This window comes from Brienomyrus brachyistius, chromosome 11, assembly GCF_023856365.1.
Source record: "Brienomyrus brachyistius isolate T26 chromosome 11, BBRACH_0.4, whole genome shotgun sequence".
In the NCBI taxonomy this organism is placed as follows: domain Eukaryota; kingdom Metazoa; phylum Chordata; class Actinopteri; order Osteoglossiformes; family Mormyridae; genus Brienomyrus; species Brienomyrus brachyistius.
Genome location: NC_064543.1, coordinates 23,245,595 through 23,270,419, shown reverse-complemented (window position 1 = coordinate 23,270,419; position 24,825 = coordinate 23,245,595). Strand labels below are relative to the sequence as shown.

Here is a 24,825-nt window from a genome sequence, read left to right as displayed (position 1 = left end):
TGACCAATGCTCTGTTGACTCAATAACTTCAGAGTTCCAAACTGCCTCTGGCATAAACTCCAGCACAAAAACTGTGCACTGGGAGCTTGCAAGCCCCACATCACCAAGCACAATGCCGAGCATCAAATAGCATGGTGTTAAGCACACCACCACCAGTGCTTCTCTGGCTGGCAGTCTGGTGGACGAGTCTGGGTTTGGCTGATGCCAGGAGAACGTTACCTGCCTGGCTGCATTGTGTTAACTATGCAGTTTTGTGAAGGAGGTACTGCATATGCCTTGACTTAGGGGCGGCAGTGTCCTTCAACTCAATTATTGCTTTTAAGCCTTTCAGTTTTCCTTTCCCTTTTTGAAAAATGATTTCTGACTGAGTACCTGTGTCTTTGTACTTCATGTTTACTGTGATGTCACCCATGAGGGTTACCTTTCCTCCTGTATATGTGTTTAAGACAAGTGGGGTCTTTTGGACAACCACTTATATACAGGGATGACTGATAAGGGCGAACCAGTATCTAAATCCATTTCAAATTTAACACCAGACACTTCCATTGTGATCCATATTACCCTGATATTAGGCTCTATGATATTATGCAATTCCAGACACAAGTCTTAATTGTCCGAATTTCAGCTCTTGCATGCTCTCTCAATAAATCCCTGTTTATGACATTACCTGCACTCCCTATCCGTAAACCATCAATCATTTGCATTATAAGGATTTGTTGCCCAAAAGCATTTTTGTTTCCTTTCTATCATTAAATTTGTTGCACACTCTATCCCCTTTTGTTGAGATTCACATGAATCCTTGGCTGCTGTCTCCATACAACCTGAAATATTTAATGTACATTTCTCAGGTAACAGTCTCTTTTGGATGCTTTCATTACGCATTCCACAGACAAGTTCATCCCTGTTTTAAAAGTCTGTATACTTTGGTAATATATTTGGCAATGCCAACTCACCCTTTAATTGGTTTTGCTTTTAAATCTAAATCTTGCAGCTATTACTATTACTGAGTTATTTGTCTGCCAGTGTTTTAGGAGCTAACAGACTATGAAGTAAGCCATATGTATCTGCCCTAATCGCACTCAGCAATATGGACATTTTTTATCATATCATTTGCCTATCAGTACAGTTCCACTCTTTCAATATATGTAACCCAGCCCTCTGTACTACTGTCAGAAACCCTAATGGTTCCAAATATAGACATTTTTATCCTGCCCCACTGCCAGGCTTTATAACATAGGTTGTACTTTTCAAGACTTACAACTTCCCTTTGCCGGTTACGATCTTTCTGTCGGTCCGTTTCTTTATTACTTGTGGGCGCCTTTACCATCACCAGACTAAAGACGCCTATTTTGTTGCGTCTTTCCCATAACACAAACAAATAAATAACAATTCAGAATTGAGCTACTTGGATGCATCTTTTTTTAAATGCCTTACTTTCTGGAACAGTAATTTAACCACTTAACTTCTTTTTGCCTAAATGACACGCGACAGGCTATGAAGTCCACGTCCGCTTGCGGAACAAGTCCCATTACCATTCATATATATTACAGCGGAGAAATCCACTCGCCACCAGAAAGAAATTGTGTGAAGGTTCACATCACTCTGGCCTTATTACATTGCAATAAAGTGTTTAGTCTCTGTTTTCTGCCTTTGTTTTACTTCTACAAACTGCTCACCAGTGAGAAAGCTAAATGTCATCAGCCACCCCCCACTCCCCCCCCGCCCGCCATCTCTCTCACCTTCCTTGATTATCCATGAGAGAAAGTCTCGCTCCTCACAAAGTAGACTTCACTAACAGGGGTGAGGCCAGGGAACCTGTCAAAAAAGACATGCACAGACTCTCTCTCTGTGACACACACGCACACACCACCACTGAAAAGGCAAAGGTTTTCTGCTGTTATGCAAATGTATCAATCAGTAAACGCTTGAGTGAGAATTATATTTGAATTAAATGAGGCTTTGGGTTTCTTTAACATTGAACCGTGGGCCAAAGTCTCAATACCGAATCCGCACTCCGCGGCCATGCATATTATTTGTTTGACGAAATGCGAACTGACATAAATACCATGGCTCGCTTACAATCCGATTACTCGGCTAAACCACATCAATACTGGCCAGCGAACAGGCGCTGGCGTCCCCCATTCATACGGCCAGCGAACAAGCCTGGCTCCTCCTTGGTAAACAAGCACCCACGCTACCACTGCGCAGCCCCCACGCTCAACCCGTCACCCATTCTCAATGGGCCTCTTTCGACAAGGTGCTTTCCTTTGCTTCCCAAGTCCAGCCCTAAAACAAAGATAAAGATTGTGCTGATGGGACCAAACTGCCGATGCTGCCTTATGCTACGGCAGAGCCCCATACAAGCAGCCAGGTTTAGAAAAGGCTCCTCCTCCAGAGGGAGAGTGCCTTTTTGTGTCTACCCTCCTGAATATTATTGAGAAGGTTCTCCACCGCATTCCCATTATAACTATCAACAAGAATAATGCTTAGGTTAGCATAACTCAGGGGTCATTTTTTGTGTAGGGGGGTGATGGTTTGTTGCCTACAGGCTCTTAAATTAAACCAGTTTTGACAACCACAAAGATCGTCCTTTTTTATGCTGCCCTGCGACGCTTTGGCTTCCCAGGAGCACATTTTAACCAGAGGCGTTTACAAGATTTTCCTAAACAACCTGCCAGGTGCAGTAGACCCTTTCTAAAGGCCCACCGTGTCAGTGTCTCTATATAAGGCCTAATGAGATTAAAATTTGAATAAAATACATTTGCCACATTGATTTGCAGTGAGCCCCCATGACCAAGCTAGTGCTAATGAGGGAATTCTCTGTTTGTTTTCAGAACCACCAGCCAAGATGTTGTTTTTTTGTTATTTTAAGAAAGCTGGACCTCAGATTTCAATATTCTAAGAATTGAAGAGTAACATAAGAAGTGAGCCTTTATTCTTAATATGACGAGAATTTTTAGGCATGTTAATCTAAGATGTTTACTTCGTGGTCAGTTTTGACTGAGTAATATAGTCATTTGAATCTAGCTTTTTCTATCAATGTGCCAACTCCAAATTCAAATGAAAGTCTAAATTAGCATTTTTAATTAAGGGCTAGTCAGGTGACAGATATCTCCTGTTTTCAGCATCATGCAAATTATCTTTTATCTTGGGGCAAGTCCTGACAAAGATCATTAGAAGGTATGGATCAGTGTAGAAGGTAGCATCAGTTCACTTTCATAGATGGAAAACTATGAGCAAACTGTATGGAGAGCCTGTGATACAAGGGTTACTACAATATCCACAATATGTGTAACAGAGAGTTTAGCACTTCATACATAGGTTAGCATGTTCTTAGGAAAGCCTGCATGGTTAGTCACAACATCACTGAAACCTCTTATTGACCCAGATAGTTTTTCAAAATATATATTTAATAATAGGTCACTAATATGGACTACAATAACTCTTCGAGGAAAAATTAACATACATTTCAACTCATCTAGTAGTAAATTCTAAATTAGTATATATATATATATATATATATATATATATATATATATATATACAAAAAATATTGAGACGGTAAATTAAAACTGTCAATCTTTAATTTGGCTCAAAGATGATGCACTAATATTATTATGAAGAAAAGTACTTTCCTGTATATTTATTGAGATATCAATAAAGAGTTAAACAAAAAGAGTTACATACGCAAATATACAAAACGGTTGTGGCAAATACATCTTATACCCAGGTAAATAGTTTAGACATTTTCTTTGAGTGCCTAAGACTTACGCTTATATTGATATGTATGTATACATACAAACGGAACCAAACTTCAATTCCTCTAGATTGGTGCTTCTCAACTGGTTCAGCCTCAGCCACATTATTCCTCAGTCATTAAGCCACAATCCTGTTTTTTTGTTGTTGTATTTATGTGTTTTTGTATTTGTTTGTCTGTCTGTTTGTTTGTTTGTTTATGTCACCAAAAATGGGGCAAGGGTGCTGGCAGTAAAACAAAAGTCAGATAAGAAAAGAAAATCTTTTCAACCACACAAAACCTGACCCAATGAAAATGACTCCATGCCTACATTTGGGTTCCCAACAGCCCAACATGTTCATATTTCAGAAGAAACAAATTACAGTGAATGGCTATTTAAAAATTCAAAAGGATTCATTCTCAGCTACTATTTAAGTAGCCTAAGAGAGTATATACAGTAATTTCATCAAGTGAAAATATCGTTAAATATAAATTCACTGAACTTCTAAAAATATTAACACTTTTGTATACTTAAAAATATATGCTATTTTAAAATATACCTATACTTGAGTATTAAGTAATTATATAATTAATTCTATGGAATGATAAAACATAAAAACTGTGTAGTATAACTAATTTCAGACATTCGATCTTACCATTAAATTAAATGTTTGGATCAGCACCGAATAAAAATAAATTTTAATCACAACCTTACATAAAGTGAAGATTGTGAAATAAAAAAAAAATGTACTTTAAATGTATCAAGAATATATCCTCCCAAATTCAACTTAATCTCTGTGGAAGGCAGGAATTTCCAACTTTATATGATGAAAGAATCAGAAACCAGTTTAATAGCAAAAATTTGATTTAGAAATAATGTTGCACTTAGGGTTTCTTTTTTCTGATTTCTAGTCCTTTTGTATATATATATATATATATATATATATATATATATATATATATATATATATATGTGTGTGTTTGTGTTTATCTATTAGCATGTATATCTTATAAAGATGTTTTGTAATCAATTCCTACCTGACAGCAGCTCACAAACTCAGCTCTATCTATCCCGTAACTGGCATTTCTAACTTACAAAAGCTATATCAAAGACACACGCAAACACACACACACACACACAGCGAGAGAGAGAGAGAGAGAGAGAGAGAGAGAGAGAGAGAGACCTGTACTCATAACTTTGTGGGGACTCCCCATTCATTTCAATGGGGAAAACTCTAATCCCAACATGATGACCTTAACCCCTACCCAACCCTAACCTTAACCATAAGTAACCAAACAAAATACGAGACTTTTTACTTTTTGATTGCATTCACAGATCTTTGTGGGGACCTGAAAAATAGTTCCCACGAAGTTAAAATAACTGGTTTTTTTTTTGGGGTACATTTTGTGGACGTAATATAAACATAATCCACGCACGTACGCACAGACACACACACACACGTTCTATGATGCTGCCGCCAGCAAATCAAAGAACAGGTGCGCTGAAATCCAAATAGACTGGAAGGCTTTGTCCAAAGGGATATGTTTTTTCATATTTAAAAAGTGGGGGCGGGTGGTATGTTAAATGCAAAGTTAATATCGATTTAATGCTTGTCAAATTTTCTTTTGGCGTCGCTAAACCTTTCAGTGTTCTGCGGTCTCCGGATCTTTTTTCTGCATCATGCGGTGGGCTAGATCTACCCAACAGATGACAGCACAAGAACTGGGACGGACCAGGCTTACCCAGGGCGTTATAACAAAGACCTCCTGCTCCACACGTGGTGTTTAAACTGTGACTGCGTAATCTTAACTGTTTATCATGCTAATTTCAACTATATTCAAATATGGCACTTGAAATATAATTAAAATGGAATGAGATTGGTAGCCTTTTGTTCTCTAGTCGCTAGCACAAAGTCTATCTGAACTTTATTTTAGCAGTAAACTAAACAAAAATTAAAGACTTTACGTACTGCCTATTATTATTTGTATTCTAATTTTATATTGCCTCGTATTATTTAAATTATCGGACACGATGCATGTGTTATTTTCGTTTTGCTTATGCCCTAGACGATTTTTCCAACAGATAAATATATAAATAAGATAGATAAATAACGAATGAAACGCACGTCTGTATTAACGACGGAGTACTACTACTAATTATATATATTGGCTTCGAAACCCTTTGAAGCACTTCTTTGAACAGGTCCAATTTTAAACGATATCACAATTCATGACTTTTCTGGAAATAAATTACTCAGGATATAACCCATTCAAATAACCTAATCTTTGAATAAACTGAAAATTTTGATAATGTGTCATGATGCAATTTATCCAAAGAAAAGAAATTACATAGATTTGTAACACATGCGAAAACGACGCCCCCTTTCTCCTTCCGACTATCAGGGAAGTGTCAAAAAGTTAGTCTTCTCATAACCTAAACGCAATAAAGCGATTAATGCAAAAAGAAGTGGGGAAAAGACAATGGGCAAGGCTTAATATATTTAGTCAAAATTGTTTATGATATAGAGGTTGCGGAGAAGGTATATATTTCCCATTTGCTTTTATGCCACATTTTCATCTGAATGTATCCAAGTTTTTGCTTTACGGACAGGTGGACCGTGTGTAAGACGGGTGGCTAGACGTTTTATATGGAAATAATATCTTTAAAATTTGTCTTTATTTTATTTAATTCAACAAAGCCAGCTGTTTTGCGCTATTTGGTAAAAGGAAAACAAACGTGCCAAGCCTGGAAAGCTAGCTGAAATTAGTTTCGGTCACCAGGGCTAAGCTATATTTCCTGCAAACCATCTGCTTGATTGGCACAATAGAGGGATTTTCGGGGCAAAGTAGAGGAATAAAAAGCTTTGAACGTCTAACAGTTACTTATTTTCACCATGAATTGTGAAGATGCTGTGTTAGGTGTCTTAATATGTCTGCCCCGGACGGCTCAGCTTTTGGTCAGTCAGAAAGACGAAGGCAAATCTGATGAATGTGTATTTTTAAAGGAATAATTTCATGGTGGAGTTTTACTCCGATTTAGCACAGCCCTCAAATTACCTGTTTAAGCGTTAATTGTATTTATTCAAGTATGACAATTACGTTTCACAACGTAAAATATATGCAGACATATAAAGACACCTCCTTAGATGTATAACATTGATTCAACTCATTCTGAAATAGTTATATGCCCATAGAATTACATTCAAAATTTTGTTACTTCAAAAAACTTTAGTAATAAAACCATGCGACATATTTAAGTAGCCTTTCTTTAAACATTTTCACTACGTTACAATACAGCTCAAATTACTATAACTTATTAAAGTGGCGCATTATAATTAGCGGGTATTTATTTACTGTTTTTTTATCTTCAGAAAAGAAAATAAGTAAACTATACATTTCATCAGACATCAATAACGAAAATACACGAAAAAGTTAACGATTCTCACTGTCTTGGTCTGAAAACGGCGGAAAAAAGTGTAAATTAAGAATAAGTGTCTCGTTTCCGTCATATTGATCCTAAATACAATTACTATGAACATTGTGTTAGTATACAAGTTTATATTACCGCAACACTTGACGCGCAATTGCATGGAGATTCGCCTTCTGTGACTTAGTTAGTGACTCAAGCGGGACAGCAAACTTTTCTTCCCTTCGCGTTCACAACATTCAAAGCAATTACTTTTTATATATACATTTGAAGATAACTACTTATAAATGAATGGTTGGAGGCGAAAAACCGAAAGCACGCCGGTCAGACGCTATTAGTCACAGGTCTTATAGCCTTAGACTTCAGGATTCACTCCTCTTAAAGGAGCAGACAGAAAAGAGTTCTGTAAAAAATAAGATCCTCGGAATATAAAATCTTGTAGATTTTCCCGACTTGGATATTATCAGTTTTCTCCCAAGGGCGCATATCATCTACTCTGCTGTGGCCCGCCTCGGGTTTGCGCACATTAAACTGGATCCACGCGTGGCGCAGCATGGTCCTGACCCAGCCTAACAAACAATGACATTCCCCCCTTTTCTGAAAAACTCCGAAATTAGCCGCACTAGCTCCAAAGCAAAAGAACACAGGGAAAGAAAGTCACATTTATTTGTGACCCATTGAAGAGGTGAACTGCGGCAAAGGAAGCCGAAACCTCTGGCGTGAACGATGCGCATTTTCATCACTGACTGCTCTTTGAAATGCTGCTTCCTGTCTTGTAAAATTATATGTTGTTGTTTATTAGGAAGGTTTCAAATAAACGAGAATCACCGGTAATTACAATTATTCTTTACCATAAAACCGCGTTTATACATTTTAAAAACTCTTAATTTCTAATATTGATCTGTACTTGTACTATATAGGCCTACATATGGCACGTTATGTCGCTGCCCAGTATATGTAAAGTTCCCTCTTGTTGGCCTAAATTAAGATGCCGATAATGGACACATACAATATACGGACTCTCCCCAGTACAGGTGAACAAATCAACGCATAAATCTGTGCATTTTACGTTTTGCAGTTTAATATTTCAGTGTTTCTAGAAAATTTCCCAAGTGGGCATGATTTCTCTGCATATATTTTAAACAAAACCCAACGCGTTTACAAAACAGACTGACAAAAAGAAACCTAGAGAGTCAGAGAGCCGCGGTGTGCGATACATTCAATGGCTCTTTAATGTGAGTTTAATGTGAGATTTAAGGGTCTTTTCATATCAATGTTTTATAAATCGCAGATGCACTTTTATTCAACGGTTAAAGCGCCAGAACAAAAACCGTCCATTGAAAATAAGACTGGGTAATACGATTTTTTTCTGAAAGCTTTGTGTTTGAAAAAGAAAGAGAAAAACAGCTGAGGGTGACAGTTAGTTCATGGTTAATAGGATAAGGGCCGCGCGGCCAGGGCCGCACACTTCTCATTGCAAATGTTCAGCGGAGCCAGCAAAATGAATGGAGACTTTTCAAACTCATAATATTTAACACATCTGTTAAAGCGTTCTGTGACCAGAAATCCTGTTAATACATTATTCCATAACTAAGACTAGACTGTTCGATAAAGAGTATCACGGTTTTTCTAAAATCCCCCAGTCAATTAGACGTATTTATTTTAAAAATTAAAAAATGCTCATTAAAAATGTTTAAAAACTAAGTATGTAGCTTAAACAGTTAACAATCTCAACTCAGGTAAGAATATCTTACAATAATTACAAGGAAAAAAACGAAGCTTTATTACTAAAGAAACGCAGTCTTGTAGTAAACAAACTTCAAATAAAAACAAGCCGCCTGAACGAAACAGAAGGCCGGACGGTTCGACAGAATGTCGTCTTTACAGTCAGTATCAATAATAATAATAATAATAATAATAATAATAATAATAATAATAATAACAATAATAGAACGTGTCTAACTAAATGCCTCTAAATCGGACGTGTATTTTGGTTCATTTCATGTCAGTTAAACGGGAAAAGAAAATGTATTAAAAACAACAAAAAGAAATTATACACGTAACTACTTTAAGTGGGATTTAAATTAGAAATCCAAATATGGTTATTTTGTGTTGTCATACTACCTGCGTTTCAAACGTCTTACTGATTTTACAATAATACTCCAATTTTGTGAGCATGACGGGGGAGGGGGAGGCGCAAATAAATTTTGTGGATCCCTTTAATAAAATGTTTATTCACGGGGCAAAACGACGTTTGAAACTTTTAAAATGGCCTTTTAATTAACCTATGTACGCCGCGTTCAAACAAAAAACCTACTGGGATTCAATACAGCAACCAATACCAGAGAGGCGGTCAATATGCAAAATTGATGACTACACCCTCTTTGTTACACAGACATTGTCTGCTACTTGCTTATGAAGTCTAATCCAATCATAAATTGCACCATTCCACCAATCAGGGCCCTTAAAAGCCGGAGTGAAAGAAACTCATGCGGAGAACTTTGTTGATCCTCATTGTTAAAGCTGTCAGTTTTGAAAGAGCTTTGCTAAGCAGTTCACTATAAAACCCCTGATGTAAAGGGATCGGCCAGAAGAGTACTGGAAGTCTTTCCATTTGGATCCTAACAGAAGAGCTCTCCTCTCAGTCAAAAAATTGTGTTCTAAATACTTTTTTCCTCTTTTTCCTAAACGGTGCAATGATGTTTCCAAGTGTTATTGCGCCTCCTGCGATGTATCCAAGCCTCCTTCGGCCATCAGCAGCTCTGTCCCTGCCTCAGTCTTTGCATTCAGCTTTCACTTCTCACTCAAGTTTCTTAGTGGAGGACCTGCTACGGATCAGCCGCCCGGCGAACTACTTGTCACGGAGCGTCCCGTCGCCCAGCGTCTCGCCGCCGAGCACATGCGCCGCCACCCTGAGCAGCACTGCGTCGGAACACGCCGGCAGCCCCACGGCACTCTCAGGCGGAACATGTTCGCCGCAAACTTCACTTTCTCCCAACAACGACCCCAACTATCTGAAGTTTGGAGTTAATGCGATCCTGGCACCGTCAACCAAAAACGGTAATATTCCACGAATCTGATCCGTTATTCCGAGTTTTCTGAAGTTTAGTTTTAATTAAAAGGGCCAAAATACCCTGACTTATCGTTACTTACGCCCACAGGTGGATTTCACAGGAATCGATCAGCTATGTTCTCTGTATTGCAAAACATCCGAGTACTTTTTTGAATACCTTTATTTATTTTTCAGGGCGGTTGTTACATTGATTTAGGCATTATAGTTGACAGTTTTGAAGATAATAAGTATCTGCGTTGTTTACATTTTGGGGGGTGGGAAACGAAACGAGGCATGTCTGAAAAAAACATTTATCTTTCTGCTCATACTTCAATTAATTTTATTTGCATGTTTCGTTTTTATTACAGCATCATCGGCCCCTTCTATTCAGTGCGTGCACCCGAAAGCTTTCCAGTTCCCATATTTTGACGGATCATTCCCCCCATTTATTAGATCCACCTATTTCCCAGGTAGGTTCATCCGATTATTTCATGCCATTACTATGAACAGGATTCGTTTGTTTGCTTTTCTCACATTTCACATTCTCAAGCGAAGCCGTGGGGTTGTACAGGCTGTTGGTTCAGAGGCTGGAAGCGGTACAACATTGTGGAATCAGTCTCGCCAATTTGATGCCCTATTTAGCACAAGCAGTGACTGCTGACATTTTGCACCGTTTCCCCTAATCTACAAATTAGCCGGAATTGTCATGCTCTAAATTTGAGGCGGGCCCCTTCTCACATCGAAACTGCTTGGCATCTCTTCACGGCCCCGGTTTTCCCACAGAGCAAGTGCATTTAGCCACTGATTGTTAACAATGGTTTCAGCACCATGACCAATTGGTCAGCTCCCTCCGGGCAGCCACACACAGACTCGGCGTTGACTTTACCATGCTTCTGATAGGCATTTACCAGTCATGGACTAATTCCCTATTAGGGTCTATTCACCGTTTCGATATTCTCACAAGACCACATAGTGCGGTGTGCGCGTTTTGTTGAACTGGAGCACAGAATATATAAAAATCGCACTCAGATTTACATAAGGATAAAAGTTGAATTAAATACACGACCAAAATATATGTTACCCTTAAAATATTATACATAGACGTAAACAAAGTTAAGTTGTGTGGAAATTAATTATTGTAGTTAAGCGTTTTTAGATTACATAGGCCTGCTTTTGTATGGCGCACCGAAATTTAAAAAAAAGAATATGGAGTATGATTTGAAATTCCCGCTCTTGTGCAGGCCTATTATGGAGTGGGGAAGAATCTCTTCTATAAAGTCGTTAATTCGTGCTTTTATTCCGGCTAATAATAATAGAATTTGATTCTTTTCATGGCTGCATGAATACTTCAACAAAACAACTTGAGCTATATGAATAGCTTTTCGTGTTCATTTAATGAAAATGATTTGGGGGCAAAAATAGGCCCCAGTCATCAGTATTCTCCAAATGATCTTGGCATGCAGTTGTGTTTAGTTTGAAAGTGTAAATCTCTTTTGTTAAAATAATATATGGCTTTAGCTGCCTGTCCTGAGCCTTTTTCTGTTAGTTCATTACTACACAATTACTGTTCACGCTTCATTAGCGCCTCTATTTTTCATTGGAATTTTCTTAAAGGATACTCTGCCTTTTTACCATACCAATGCTATTGGGAACCAAGCAATGTGCTAATTAGTTGCTTCGTGCCATTCCACGCAAACGGAATGCTATTTAATAACACAAGAACAAAAAGGCATTCAATATTTATAGATCCTGGAACAGGAATGATTACTTTTCAACACCTAGATTTGAAAAGCAATGCGGAGAGCATCTCTTGGGCTTCATTTCCGCCAAACAAACTGCCTGTTTCTAGGTAGAATGCACTCAATTTCAGGAAGAATTTTTTTTCAAGTAACTTCTTTATTTCTTTTGTAGCGTCTTCTTCAGTGGTGCCTATCCCAGGCACGTTTTCATGGCCTCTGGCAGCTAGAGGGAAGCCCAGGAGAGGCATGTTGCGCCGGGCTGTCTTCTCTGACGTGCAGAGGAAAGCCCTTGAGAAAATGTTCCAGAAACAAAAATATATCAGCAAGCCCGACAGGAAGAAGCTGGCGGCCAAGCTTGGCCTTAAAGATTCACAGGTATGATTTTAAATAATAATAATAATACAAAAATTATAATAATAATACAATAATAATAACAACACAAAAATAATAATAATAATACAATAATAATAATACAACAATAACAATAATAATGATGATAATAATAATAATGATAATAATAATAATAATAATAATGATAATAAATAGAAAACTATTCAAATACATACAGTTTAATATGTGGTATATTTTAGAATGATGTTTTTTTTCGGAAAATAAAATGTAATAACTCATTCTGTCCCTTCCCGTAGGTTAAAATTTGGTTCCAGAACAGAAGAATGAAATGGAGGAATTCCAAAGAGAGAGAGCTTCTGTCTTCCGGGGGGTGCCGGGAACAAACCCTACCCACAAAGTTAAACCCTCACCCAGACCTGAGCGATGTTGGAAAGAAGTCTTCGGAAGAGGAGGAGGCCGTGGGAGGGGAGAGCCCGCGAGCAGTGCTCTGTCACTCCCCCGCTGTGCGCAAGCTTTCGGACAGCGTGGAATCGCACCTCTCGTCACCATGTCAATCCAGTAAACACTCAGACTTCTCAGAGTCGGAAGATGAAGAAATCACAGTTTCCTAGATAATCTAAAATAAATAAATTATGTTTATATAAAAATAAAAATACCTTATATACAGAAACAAGTAATTAAATGTAAATAAGAGGATGTATCCCTTAATTTAGACAGAGATATCAGAATCCAAGTCTGCTTTCAGCACATACCCTGCATCAAATCAACTTGAAACGCAGCAAATGTGTGGAATGTTGACATGGAGTATATTTGGGACGATCTTATATTCTATATGTAAATGTTTATTTTAGGGGATATGCATCCTTCTTGGAATAACTTGCTGTATTTGCACAGCTTTTGTGAACTGTACAGAATTTTGTACATTTTTTTTGTATTGGAAATTTTATACCAAGAGTATTTTGAGTGACAATATGGCTTTTACATTAGATAATGTAATGATTTAACAAAGAAATGTAGACGTTAAATGTATAAATTATAAAGATATTATTTTCTATTATCTCTGTGTATGAAGTTTTAATATGTATGTATTTTACATGTTTTGTACAAACGCCAAATAAAATGTAGAGAAAGCAAAGAGTTGTAACTCTCTGGAGCGCATGATCACACAGGTCGGATCTGAATCTGCTAGTCAAATTGGTCCGAATGCATCGTGTTTAAAATATACTTTGTGGTTTTGATATCCAATGTAAAAAAGTCAACCAAAATGAACAATATGAATGTTAATAAGTAAATCAAAAATATAACATTGTTGTGACCTACCATTTGTTAGCAGCAATAGGGTTATATTACACTTTATAATGCATCCTGTCAATGCACTTTTCATCAGACTGTTTTAAATTAACAGAAGTTCAGCTTAGGCAAATCGGTTTTATGGTTTTAAACTATGTTGCCTGTGAATGTGAAAAAAAAAAATCAATTACTTTGTTGAAATGTGAAACCTACCATGGAAACGACTGATTCCTTTTGGTTAATAATGGGATTTTTAAAATCCATTGTATTTCAGTACTGAAATGTAGAAAAAAGAGCAGTACCAGAGGTAAATAGGACTCGATTATGGGTCCTGATGCCCAAATTAGCTTAATAAGTCTCAAGGCTCACGCAGTCAATTTCACTCCATCCTTCTTTCACTCACGCTTATAAAACAGCATTTATTTGACTGAACAATTATAGTTTTTTGTTTGTTAAAATTATATCCAGTGGAAAGGCAAAGTAAACACGATGCATATACATGGATGCATGCAGCCAGAAACACACACGTGTGTGCAAAGACTATAAAGTATTTCACCACAGTAGCTAATAAATAAGCATTCATTTATTGATCATGAATAATTTAATAACATTACAATGATCATATTTATTTTGTGTGAATCTGACAGCAATTTCTGACAAACCTGAAAGAACACACTAGGTGAATTGAGTACTGTACACAAAATACTTTTCTAGTTTTGTTTAAAAACGGCTAGAAAATTTCAGTAAAATGTAGCACTGTAATATTTACATTTCTCTATGTTACATTGTACATGTAAATAGCAAAATACACCTTGCTAAACAGATCACCTTACTTTAAAACAACTACATCAAAGAGTGGCCCTTCCATAAAATTAACATCCACACTCCTGCAGGGAAAATGTCATAAGAAGAAACGCCCAGCCAAAGCTTTGTGCTTGTATCCATTATAAGAGCCAAAATGTACAGAAAAAAACCCTCTAATTAAATTACAACTGAGAATCTATTCACATATTGATTTAGTTGCTGTACAATTCTTGGCAGTCCTGACAAATACTAGGAAACTATTTGGCTTCCATTTAAAATTCAAAATGAATGTTGCATAGAATTAGTAACTAAGAACACTCAAAATGAACAGGTCAAACGCTGAAAAGAAACAGAAGCATGGAGAGAGGGGAAAAAAATGAAGTCGTATGTCATACTATTAAAAGTAGGTTTTCAAATGCTCAGTGTTATGGGTTTCAAAGGAGGAATAAAGCATTGTCTCTGAAATAAAGCAAGGGTGAGATCCCATTTACACTTAATGCAAATTGACACAATGTTAATTCTTTTGTAATGAGTTCGCTACTAGACACGCTGTCATTAGTTCCAAAGCAAGGTCGGGGCCCCGGCCCCTCCCTTTGCAGAATATCCAAATGTTTTTGGATACTTAATCTTGATAAGTGATTAGAAACAAAGCAATAAAATGAAGGTCTTTCCCCTAAATGAGGCAACAAACATCACAGCCATCACATTTCATGCACTGATACTATTTCCATTATCACTTACAAGAATAACACAAAAAAAGTGGAACAAGTAAGACAATGGCATAAAGTGTATAGGCTTGTGAGGTATAAGAACAACCCCTTCAGATCTTCAGCCATCTTTCGGAACCATTAAATCTGTACAGTACAACTTAAAGTGGGTGTTGTCTGAGCACCGATCCCAGACTTTGAAAGATGCAGCATTTTCACCTGATCAGTGGTTCAAAGCCCATTTTAGGCTTTGACAGCTACCCCGACGGGCATATGCTGCAGCAGCTAGATCAAAGCAATGATATGGATCCAAAAGAAAGTTGCCTTCATTTGCCCTCTTATTAACATGGCATTATCCTTTGATATGATGGGGGGAAACTGTCATAGCACCTTGAACCTGCAAATTCACCTGCAAATTGTCAAGCGACCATGACGCTACAGCCCTGCAGTTAAAAGTAAAAAAAGACAACAACACCGATGCATGTTAAATATTACAAAAGAGGTAAGGCATCATTTTTGCAGCTCAGCACCAAAAAGATGTTTGTCAAAGCTTGCGACTGCTCCTCTGTGACAATGCGCACTAGCGAGCTATAAGAAGCTGGCTGCGCTTTACTGCTGTGTCTGTGAGTGCTCCAAAGCGGAAGGGGTACGCCAGCGGAAGGCTATAAAGCTCACCCTGTAACAGAGTTATGGCCCAACCTGTGCCCTCAATCACAGTCTGGCACCCTGGCAACCGAAACAATAAGCCTACACAGCTAAAAACCTGAGTCCCCTGGAAAGGGATCCAATCACACTTATTACATGACTCCAAGGGATCACACATTATTGTGGCATGTTCTGTGAACTCCACAACTGTGCCCTAAAAAGAGAGTAAACAACCCTCACAGAGCCATAATGCACCATCCACTATGAATCACAGAACATCTAAGGACTCAGCATGTTTGATCAGAAACCAATGCTCACCCCTTCTGCTGGCACTGGGTGATCACACTGGACTAGGATGGGTTAACATCCAGGCAGAAAGATCACGAGTACAGCACAAGGCCATGTGAATGGGGCAGCATAGGGTGGTCACTTTAGACCGGCACTTCGGTCTTCTAGCACCATCTGCAGTTTAGAGCATATGTAACACATCTATGCAGGAGTTCAGCAAGATTGTTTGGTTCACAGAAACGGAGGCGTATGTTCTTCAGGCTGGATGAAAAGTCCATGGCAGGACATGAGCTCCACAAAAGCCAGATCCTTGTACCTTTAACATTCTATAACGGGGCTAAGAACAGCATTTCACAAAAATATTTAAAAACTAAAGCAGTGCCCTTTTTTTCGTTTCTGTTGTTAAAAATGAAATTATTTTTTCTCTCAGGGGTTACCTGCACCCACTGTATTTCTTTGTCAGTCTCTGAGAGCAGCTTGCTCTGGTTGCTGGTAATTAGGAGTAATTTTTCCTTGTGCTTAAAACTACTGATCGATTCACAGCGTTGATTCCAATGAAGAGTCCAGGATGTCATCGTGGTGACTGTTGCTGTTTGAGTCGCTGTCGTAGCTCTGAGGGCTGGAGCAGTTAGCAGCTTCTTGGAGTCGCATCAGCATGTTCATCTGGTGAAGGGAAATGAGGATAATGGTTAGCACCATCCATCCATCCATCCATCCATCCATCCATGGACGGGCGGGGCAGCCCATCACAGACCATAGGTCTAAGTTAACGAAAATGATTACTGTTCAAAGTTTGTTTACCGTTTACTGATGTGAGGGGGAACTCTACTCCAAGACAAGCACAAACCTAACTGTACTCTTAAATATCATTAATGAAGTTCATTGGCTAAATATCCATATAAGGCTTCTCACTCTGGCAGAAATAAGGACAACCTGTCAAATCTCCTCTGTATACACCAACTGAAACAGGGGTTACACTGGCTGAGAAGGGGCTGTTTTTGAGTGAAACACACAGTTACACTGACGGCATAACCAGAAGCCTGACTGGGACACGAGCGGCTATTCATTCACCAGAGGGTCACCCTCCGCATCGCTTGGGGGGATCTGCTTGCTGTGGCCTTCCCGTGAGATGGAGTAGCCATCGAAGCCCACGTCTTCAGGCCGCAGCTGGAGCAGCGGGGGCCACTCGTGTTGCTGGGGGCTAGCGGCCCAAGGGTAGCTGTCCATGACCCACTTGGCTGGGTCTTCCCAGGGTGACCTTCTTCCATACAACTGTGAGATCGCGAAAGGCACCAGATGAACAACCAAACTGACCTCTTAAAATGCAATCACAAGCAGGACTAACACATAATACATTACTGTATGTTCATTAAGGTGGTGGCTGTGATGGATATGCAGTAGCCGGTAGAATGCTGTTACTTAGACTCTATTACTCCAGGGCCACTTGACATTGGCTGAGCCTGTACATTGACCCCAAGACCTGCTCTGACCTGTATATGCCTATGTGTCTCATGGGGAGCAAGATGGGACATGTCAACTGACCCCAAGACCTGCTCTCACCTGTATATGTCTATGTGTCTCATGAGGAGCAAGATGGGACATGTCAACTGACCCCAAGACCTGCTCTCACCTGTATATGTCTATGTGTCTCATGGGGAGCAAGATGGGACATGTCAACTGACCCCAAGACCTGCTCTCACCTGTATATGTCTATGTGTCTCATGGGGAGCAAGATGGGACATGTCAACTGACCCCAAGACCTGCTCTCACCTGTATATGTCTATGTGTCTCATGGGGAGCAAGATGGGACATGTCAACTGACCCCAAGACCTGCTCTCACCTGTATATGTCTATGTGTCTCGTGGGGACCAAGATGGGACATGTCAACTGACCCCAAGACCTGCTCTCACCTGTATATGTCTATGTGTCTCGTGGGGACCAAGATGGGACATGTCAACTGACCCCAAGACCTGCTCTCACCTGTATATGTCTATGTGTCTCATGGGGAGCAAGATGGGACATGTCAACTGACCCCAAGACCTGCTCTCACCTGTATATGTCTATGTGTCTCGTGGGGACCAAGATGGGACATGTCAACTGACCCCAAGACCTGCTCTCACCTGTATATGTCTATGTGTCTCGTGGGGACCAAGATGGGACATGCTAACTGACCCCAAGACCTGCTCTCACCTGTATATGTCTATGTGTCTCATGGGGAGCAAGATGGGACATGTCAACTGACCCCAAGACCTGCTCTCACCTGTATATGTCTATGTGTCTCGTGGGGACCAAGATGGGACATGTCAACTGACCCCAAGACCTGCTCTCACCTGTATATGTCTATGTGTCTCATGGGGAGCAAGATGGGACATGTCAACTGACCCCAAGACCTGCTCTCACCTGTATATGTCTGTGTGTCTCGTGGGGACCAAGATGGGACATGCCAAATCCACGCAATTTCCCCACAGGGAAGAAGTATCAAAATTTTATGTGCTCAGCAGTATTCATAAAGAAATGACAATAATTATACTTATGGTCATTATGACCTAATTACTTGGGTGCTGCTAAACTCCCAAATCTGATAGGTCAGAAGGATGTTGATTAATCATTTATTACCACTCATGTTGTGCCATCCAGGCTGATCACAATAGTATATCAATGCACTATTTTGTACTTTTGTGCCTTATCATATGTTCGTGACTACTATACGACTGACAGGGCTGATGATGAGTCTAGGATGTTAACATGACAGATGGTCATTAATGCCTATAAAGACGTTTCTTCTGAAAAGCAGCTTGGTTTTCTGTTATGCCACCGGTAGAGACATTCATAGCACTAAAAAGACCAGGCATTGAAAACTAGAAAGTACATGTTCCGACATCTATTACTATGCATGTGTACATTACAGTATTAAGTTAAATCACATATCAAACATTACATATCTAAGAAATCTATATAGCTGGATGCACAAACCACTAGTGTCAGCCATTAATAACAACAAGGACTAAATCAGGTTCCACATCCATTACCTGTAGGCCTTCACGCACAGCTTCCAGCATGTAAGGGATGATGGAATAGTTCCACAGGTCTGTGAACCACACCCTAGACCCATCAACATCAATGGGACAAGACAGGAAGAGCCGTGGTCCTGAAAACAATCAGTGAAAGAATTCAGAGGGTAAACCATGTTTAAGCATAGCCCTTAACATTCTGAAGTGCCATTTAATACTGGTGAAGAATAGTAAAGATATCAGTATACCCTTTATATTTACAGAGTACAACTGTACATTTACATTGATTTACAGCATGTGGCAGACACCCATAGCCAGACCGACTTATATAAGTGCTTAGAAGTCTCCTCCGTGAATACATTCTGATACTGGTTAAATTGAACCCGGCTAAGAATATTATCACTCTAAGAAAGCATTTATTTTAAAAAAGAATTTTTGTTTATTAGGGGATATGTCTCAGTATAAAAGTTCTAAGTACTTCCAAAAGAGGTTTGTAGGTTTGTAGTCGTCGTTTGAGGCGCCCAGTGACTCAGCTGTTTGGGCATCCAGGGGAAGCTCATTCTACCACTGACAGACTGGCCACAGTTAAGACACAACAGTCACACTGATTCATACTTATCGCCTTGGGTCCAGATTTAGGACCTGGTGGTTTGATAAAAATTGCATGGGAATAACCCAGGATGGGCCGCCAATTCCAAAAATATATGTCTTCCTAAGAATAAAAATTATAGAGCGTTTAATTTAATACAACACTGCCAACAATATTGCCATGACGAATTGCTGCCGATAATAGAATTTCTGACAGATAGAGAACTGGTGTCCATTACCCATTTGGCTGGGTTACCCCAGGTTGCCCTTTTACCATACAACTGTAAGATCCAGTACAGTGAAAACTGCATTCAAATTACTGCATATCTATTTTTCTCACCAATGGTGACATCAGAAGAACTGTGAGCCTCTAGAAAGCGGTTGAGGTGCTGCCAGACACGAGGGATCCAATCAATAATCTTGACCAGCTCCATGTTTCGCGTGCGGCTGCTGATTTCTGTCTCAATCAGCTTCCTCCGCAGGAACCGGCCCAGGAAACCCTTTACTGGTTCCATGTGATTAGCACACAGCACCCACCTGAGACATGTGCAGAAAACCCAACTTCAGACTCTCTACACCAAGTACTACAGAGTTTTGAGATGGAGCTAAGCAGAAAAACAAATAATGCCCTCTAGTGGACAAATATGTAAAACACAAGTTTAATTACCATCATAGTATGACCATATTAAATTAATTCTAATTAAAATGATAAATAAATGTTCTATATATACATACACAGAGATACGATAAAATTACTCCTTCTTATGAGTAACTTATCATAACATTATGAGTAATTCCTTTGGAGAATTATTCTCAAGACACATCCTTAATGACCAAGATCAGTGTTTTAATGGATTACATAAAACACATCTATATATAAATAAAAGATGTCTTTGAAGCAATTACTAAATGGTAGGTCCCCACATCCTTCCAAACAATTTGTGGGTAATACTGGTTAATTAGATATCTAATGAACCAATGAGATACAATAAATTACCTGAAGTTGTGGTGAAGCTGTAGATTTGGAGTGGAAGAAGTTGCTTGGTTCATTGTGCCAATTATATAAGGGCTGAAGACAAAAATTTAAACAGGATGGTGTTAAGAGCCACAAGCTAAGAGCAAGCAATGCTATTAAATGACAGGAAGGGATGCATTTGTGAATAGCCTATAATTCAGGTTCCTTTCTTTCTCAAACGAATGATTGTACAGAGTGGAGGCAGAGGGTCTTTACCATCGATGGTACTTGCAGTTGAGCAGGCCATTGAATATTTCCCCCAGGGAACTGACATGATGCAGGTTGTCCAGAATCACGACCAGGGGCATGTCTACTGCATGGCTATCGCTGCTGCACTGATCAGCGAGATTGGACAGGTACTGTCGCAGTTCCTAGGTTGGTCATAAGGCCAGGCAAGTCAGATATAAACACAATTTTGGATTAGACCTCTGTAGTTATATGTGAAGTAGTGCACAAGTATTAGACAGAAAATGACCAAGCATATATATAAATATATCATTCATATGCATTAATTATACTGCTAGAAAACAACTTGGACATATTCAGACGGACTAGATAATTGTTACTGATGCATATAAATAGTGGTTTGTGATTTGGGATAAACTACAGTTCCACCCAACACTCTATGAACATTAGATACTCTTCAGGCTTTTCACACAAGCAAATGAGTGAGAATTTCTGAAAGCGGCCCATATTTTACAGGAAGGTATGGCATATGCGGGAGATGTATACAGGAGTGAATAAGCAATCCACTCCTATAGTCAGCACCGCACCTTCCTAATGGGCGTACAAACTAGCAGAGAAGTATCCGTACCTTGCTAGACTTATGGTCCACATTGAAGGTGGCGATGATGCCATCGAGCAGCTTGTGGCCGTCCTGCAGCACCATGTACTCAGCCAGCTGGTTGGCCAGAAAGGTCTTGCCAGTTCCACTGGGACCAGAGAGGATGATGCGCCTGTGCTCCTGCAGTAGGGACACATATCGCTGCAGCATTGGTTTGGGAATGAGCGTCTCAAACACCAGGCTGTCTTGACTGTGGACCTCCACTCCTGCAGGGGGGGCAAGAGAGCACAATATCAGACAAAGAAAAGGCTGCTGAAATGCTCAATTGATGCTCTTATTAACTTTGTAAAAATAATTTTCGAAACAGGGGCATTTAATTTTTGGAGAAATGGCCGGGAAATGCAGCTTTCTGGTGATCAGACTGAATGGCAAAGATAAATCATTTCGCCTCTAAGCAGTCAGCCCCCCAGGTTACGTGTCAGTGGCAAAATGCCACTTAGGTGTGCGTGAGGAAACTCACAATGAGAACATGTAGAGAAATGTTTGCTCGCAGTTGCAACATGATGTCATGAGACTGGCCTCCTTAAGGCCCTTTCTCGCCAATTGCGGTAAAAATTCTCCTGCACACTGAAACCCATTGTTTTCTACAGCTTAAACATTGCTGTGGCAGCTTTTCACCGTGCCAAGAGAAGCACAAGCTCAGTGCATGGCGCAGGGAACTCACGTGCCCAAGTTCACATTTTTGAGCTTTTATGTACTGTGATCTGATGTATTGTTTGCTCAGCCAATAGGAAGTCCATGGAAGAAAATGGAGAATATGACTGCCTTGGCAGTATGACTGCACAGTAAAACGTGAATCGCAATTTTCTCTCACGATTCTTGAACAATATTTCTAACATCATCATCATTAATATTATGCTTTAAATATTGTCCTTATCATTTCTGTAGTGGAGATAGACACTTAAGGCTCGCCTGCTCTCTATTATAGCACCAGTTTGTCTGCCTCCTTGTCCTGACACACACATTACATAAAAACAGTCACCAATCATTGCCATTCTGCCTGCCTATCTCGCATGTACCTTCCCGACATCTGTCTAATGAGTGTGTGCAGGGTCCGGCACAAAAGCACAGCGCCATCCGTGTTCACTGAAAAAGGCTCCTTAGACTGAAAACTACACTTCTATAAATAAACGTGTAGATATAGAATATTTCTTAAAATAATACATGAATGTAGACTCATTTCAGCTAAAAAAAAAAAAGAATTATTACCAAAAACGCAATTTCAAATTAAAATAAGAATCACAGGAATGGGGTATTAAATTCAAATTGTTTTGCCAGGTACTTCAAATCTCTGTTCATGCTGTTGTTCTCATGGTATAAGAAATGCTGCATTATTATAAAGGAGGTGGGATACGTCCTGTAGACATGGCGGAACAGCATTCAGAGAAATGGCAAAGCTACATGATGGTGTGAGGAATTCAGAGTGGAGAACACTGGTGCAGCACCTTTGAGAAACACGGAGATGGTATCATTCTCCCCCACAAGATACCCGCAGGGCAGCAGCTCAGGAGTTTCTGCCCCACTTGTGCGCCGGACGTCCCCAATGCCGTATCCAGCCACGCTGTCTGAGTTCAGGCCTAATTGACTCACAGGATCCACATGGATGATATACTCCTGGAGAAAGTTGGGCAGATGTCAGACCGCTGAAAACCCATTCACATTACATGTCTGGGTCATGGTTTCTGCCACGAGAATCTGTTTCTGCCGTTACCTTGAAGAGACGTCTGACCACCCCATCCAAGACATCCCACTTGGTTTTGCCGCTAACTCCAATACAGCCAATCAGGAACTGACGAGGTCGACATTCCTAGATGGCATCAACAACAAATTAGCATACAAGCTTGACACGCTAAGAACCAAAATGGCGGCCATGCATCAAAATGCCAATTTCAGGGTTCAGTTTCAGAACACCTCACCTCCTTCCACTTAACATCTTCTTCCAGGCTGACCATGATCTTGACATGGCGACCCTCTTTGCGTGTACTGCCATCACCATTGTCATCTAACAGCATGTCTAGGAAGACACCATGTGTTACCCAGGGGGAGGTGAGAATCTAACATAAAGAAAGTGGCTACTTGCATACAAGCACACAGATGGACACACACCAAGGCTGGTGGACTCGGTCAGGTTGAGGCTGTGCTGGGACAGTGCCACAGGGGGGTGCATCGAGGAGGAGATGGACACTTGCGACGGCGCCCGGCTGCAGCTGCCCTGATTCTCTGATTTCAGACGGTCGTTCTCAGCTTTCAGCTTTTCAATCTCGCACTAGAGGGAAGAGAAAAAAAATCAACATTCTGGTCAGCCAATCAGATGCTCTAACTTTAGAACAAGGTCCAGATTCAGGGTCTCGCTAAATGTGGCCATACTGTGTGAGACAGGTGCTGCGTCTGTCTGGGGTTTGAGTACCAGCCCCCCATCCCACCTGCATGCGGTTCATAGCCTCTCGCAGCTGGTCCAGCTGGTGGGCGGAGCTAAGGGCCTCCAGCCGGATATCAGTCAGCTTCATCTCCTTGTCTCGCAGCTCACTGCGTAGCTGCATGACTGTCTCAGCCTCGCTGTCCGTGCACTCTGAGATGCTGCAGTATACAGCAGGGGTGGATAGAAAGTGTGTCACATGTGGCACAAAATCAGTCAAACATCCATATTATCCATAAGAGGGTCAGCAAAGCAGGGGCCACGTACAGAGAGTTGGAGTGGGAGTTCCTTAGCGCAGGTGTGGAGGTGGCAGAGCCATTGTGGGGGAGTTTTGGGGAGGAGGGCAGGGACGAGTCTGTCATCTCCTCGATGTCAGAGTGCGAGGACGCGGACTTGGGTGATTTCTTGCTGAAGGCCTGCTTGAAGGAGCTCCGCAGCTGCAGCAAAGAGATGATGGAATGGCATGAGAATGCAGGCCACCACACAGCAGGCCTTCTGCTTTAACAAAGCCGGGATTATCAAATAAACATCTGACACAAGGCAGGAAAAGGAAAAGCGAAAACCACTTGTTCCGAAATTTAAATATTATGGTCTCAGGGTTTCACTCATATTTTGAACAGTAGGTAAGCTTAAAATTGTAAGCTTGAAATCACCATCAATGCATTATTATTAATATTCAATGATTACCTTCTGGGCACTGCTTTTCATTTTATTACTATGCTTAAATTCTCAGCTCACAACTAAAAGTCTGACGACTAAGGAAATATGTTCCAACAAAGTTCACAACATAAATCAGTGGAGTTATTTATCAAATAAGAACTGAAAAACACTGATATTTACAACAGATGGAGTCACACAGTGTACAGGACCAAAAGAAAAGTCTTTCTAGGAAGAACGTAGTAAGGTTAGTAA

The 24,825-nt window shown here is 40.0% G+C and overlaps 2 protein-coding genes and 1 long non-coding RNA gene across 5 annotated transcripts in view; 1 reads left to right on the top strand and 2 right to left on the bottom strand.

The window, feature by feature from the left end:
• Positions 1–9,131: 9,131 nt before the first annotated feature.
• On the top strand, positions 9,132–13,431 carry dbx1a (developing brain homeobox 1a). The gene is made up of 4 exons (XM_048969692.1): positions 9,132–10,223; positions 10,584–10,685; positions 12,127–12,329; positions 12,602–13,431. The coding sequence occupies exons 1-4, from the start codon at positions 9,860–9,862 to the stop codon at positions 12,914–12,916; spliced, it is 984 nt and encodes a 327-aa protein (XP_048825649.1). The 5' UTR covers positions 9,132–9,859; the 3' UTR covers positions 12,917–13,431.
• Positions 13,432–14,160: 729 nt separating this feature from the next.
• The window catches only part of nav2a (neuron navigator 2a), a 98,184-nt gene continuing 87,519 nt past the window's right edge, over positions 14,161–24,825 (bottom strand). For all 3 annotated transcript variants that reach the window (XM_048969622.1, XM_048969624.1, XM_048969623.1), the window contains 13 exons: positions 24,181–24,350; positions 23,921–24,074; positions 23,604–23,763; positions 23,414–23,511; positions 23,209–23,304; positions 22,943–23,111; positions 21,468–21,703; positions 20,870–21,024; positions 20,636–20,707; positions 19,979–20,175; positions 19,069–19,187; positions 17,111–17,311; positions 14,161–16,702 (listed from right to left, as the gene is read on the bottom strand). In XM_048969622.1, the coding sequence (XP_048825579.1) occupies positions 16,577–16,702; positions 17,111–17,311; positions 19,069–19,187; positions 19,979–20,175; positions 20,636–20,707; positions 20,870–21,024; positions 21,468–21,703; positions 22,943–23,111; positions 23,209–23,304; positions 23,414–23,511; positions 23,604–23,763; positions 23,921–24,074; positions 24,181–24,350 (1,953 nt within the window). In that variant the 3' untranslated portion in view covers positions 14,161–16,576. The remainder of the gene's footprint in view (positions 16,703–17,110; positions 17,312–19,068; positions 19,188–19,978; positions 20,176–20,635; positions 20,708–20,869; positions 21,025–21,467; positions 21,704–22,942; positions 23,112–23,208; positions 23,305–23,413; positions 23,512–23,603; positions 23,764–23,920; positions 24,075–24,180; positions 24,351–24,825) is intronic.
• Positions 17,335–19,060, bottom strand: LOC125704271 (uncharacterized). The gene is made up of 3 exons (XR_007381066.1): positions 18,440–19,060; positions 17,600–18,369; positions 17,335–17,529 (listed from the first exon to the last, which is right to left on the bottom strand). It is a non-coding gene; the product is annotated as an uncharacterized LOC125704271 (long non-coding RNA).

What these genes read in the sequence shown, in the direction of transcription:
- dbx1a (XM_048969692.1), top strand. Translation starts at nt 9,860, where the DNA reads ATGATGTTTCCAAGTGTTATTGCGCCTCCTGCGATGTATCCAAGCCTC. An exon ending in GGCACCGTCAACCAAAAACG is followed by an intron (nt 10,224 to 10,583) that starts GTAATATTCCAC and finishes TTTTTATTACAG; the next exon opens with CATCATCGGCCCCTTCTATT. An exon ending in TTGGCCTTAAAGATTCACAG is followed by an intron (nt 12,330 to 12,601) that starts GTATGATTTTAA and finishes CCCTTCCCGTAG; the next exon opens with GTTAAAATTTGGTTCCAGAA.